Below are 1,757 nucleotides of genomic sequence, written 5' to 3'. Positions count from 1 at the left end.
CCTGATTGTCAGCAAAGCGCTGGGAAAGCTAACTGAAGTGTAAATTTACTGGAAAAATTATATATTTTCAATCATTCTGAAAACATGGCACGCTCACTCATTTACCTCCTGAATTAAACATTAAAAAAATCGACTATTCAGAACATTTGATGAATAATTCACGTCTGGTTCAATTAGTAAAAGCTGGTTTATGGCTTTAATGGAATATAATATTCAACAGCAGTACTTTGACACGGCCTGTCTGTAATAAACCAAGCAGTGAATTCACACAAGATGTAAACAAGTTTTGAAATGTCTGACAAAATGTTTGGGATTCAAACGCAAACCTTTTTGCATAGCTAATCTTCTAGAACTCATTTGCATAGCAGTCATAAATTAGTATTTGAGATATGGCAGGAACAGGCTCCTAGTTTAAGAGAGAACAGATTAAGTCATTCATCTTACTGCAGCAGCAATTACTTTGGCATTAGTGCGCAAGTGCATCCCACAGCAGTAAAAAAATAAAAAACAGTTAGCTCTCATTGGCTTTAGCTCCAATGCATTAATGTAACGGTTGGGGTGAGCGTTATTATAAAATCAAGAGGCAATCTATTTCAAAAGGCATTTCAATTTCAATTTACCTGCTCCTCTTATTAATATCTCCTGTATTTTTAATAACCACCCCAACTCTTACATCCTGGTCCAACCTGTTTAACCCTGATGAAGACAAAGCTAACTCCCTCTGTCAGTGACTATGTCTCTCTGTGAACGGCTCAAAGCACAGAGAGCTTGTTGAGCAAGTTCCTCACGATCTCCTTCACGTGGTTCGTACCCGAGGCTAGCAGCACCATTGAGCTTTCACCGTCCATACCTTCATCTGCTCTCATAAGACCTCAAGACCTGCTAGAAAAATCCACCGTCAAGGTAAAGTGTAACATGAATGTGATAATACATCTGTCAGTAGAAATGGATCAAACCTTCTTACGTTGTGAAGATGAAATCACGGCGTCCGTTACAGCAGTACCTAACACAGACAGCAGATGACAGTCAAAACCAAATAAATGTGTCATTCACACACACACACACACACACACACACACACACACACAAAAGATTTTCACTAAGGAATAGGACTCATAAAAGTACGGTCAGACGTTTATTGTCACATGGATTCATTATTCATTCACGTACTGTGTAAGATTAATGGATGCATTTTACTGTATTATTCCAGGTTCAATGTGAATAAATGGCCATTCTTTATGATGTCCTTCAAGGTATTATGAACACATATTGTACAGGTGGTGAATGACATGACTACTACCACTACTACTAATATTAATAATTATTATTATTTATTTGTTTGTTTCATAATACCTTTATTTTTTTATTATGTTGGTCATTTTCCATTCACAGTAGTGCTGGGCGGTATGACCAAAAATTTATATCACAGTATTTTTCAAAATTATACCGGTTTCACGGTACATGACGGTATTTTTTTTTCATGCATGACCGGGTGTTAACCATATTTTCTACTGATTGAGAGAGGAAATACTGCAGTATATTGACTTAGAATGCCCTATTTTTACTGTCATGATGAGTGAATATTGTCAAAAAATACCACACTAAATAGTGACTAAACACGACCCCTTTTAATACATGTTAACCAGGAGTCACTCTCATTTATAATCGCGGCTTCGTCTGATAAAATCAACATGCATCTACACTAAAGAGCGGCTATGCGGTTGTTTTGGCTATATTACTTTTTTGTCTCAGGCAGC

At 36.9% G+C, this 1,757-nt stretch overlaps 1 protein-coding gene across 4 annotated transcripts in view; it reads right to left on the bottom strand.

The window, feature by feature from the left end:
* LOC107677533 (coiled-coil and C2 domain-containing protein 1B-like) overlaps positions 1-1,757 on the bottom strand; it is a 23,834-nt gene continuing 22,077 nt past the window's right edge. For all 4 annotated transcript variants that reach the window (XM_016472463.1, XM_016472487.1, XM_016472478.1 and 1 more), the window contains exons 26-27: positions 965-1,003; positions 1-879 (exon numbers count right to left, since the gene is read on the bottom strand). In XM_016472463.1, the coding sequence (XP_016327949.1) occupies positions 992-1,003 (12 nt within the window). In that variant the 3' untranslated portion in view covers positions 1-879; positions 965-991. The remainder of the gene's footprint in view (positions 880-964; positions 1,004-1,757) is intronic.

This window comes from Sinocyclocheilus anshuiensis, unplaced genomic scaffold, assembly GCF_001515605.1.
Source record: "Sinocyclocheilus anshuiensis isolate Anshui unplaced genomic scaffold, SAMN03320099.WGS_v1.1 scaffold1299, whole genome shotgun sequence".
In the NCBI taxonomy this organism is placed as follows: Eukaryota; Metazoa; Chordata; class Actinopteri; order Cypriniformes; family Cyprinidae; genus Sinocyclocheilus; species Sinocyclocheilus anshuiensis.
Note: the sequence above shows the minus strand (reverse complement) of the source record. Positions and strands in the feature narration are given on the sequence as shown.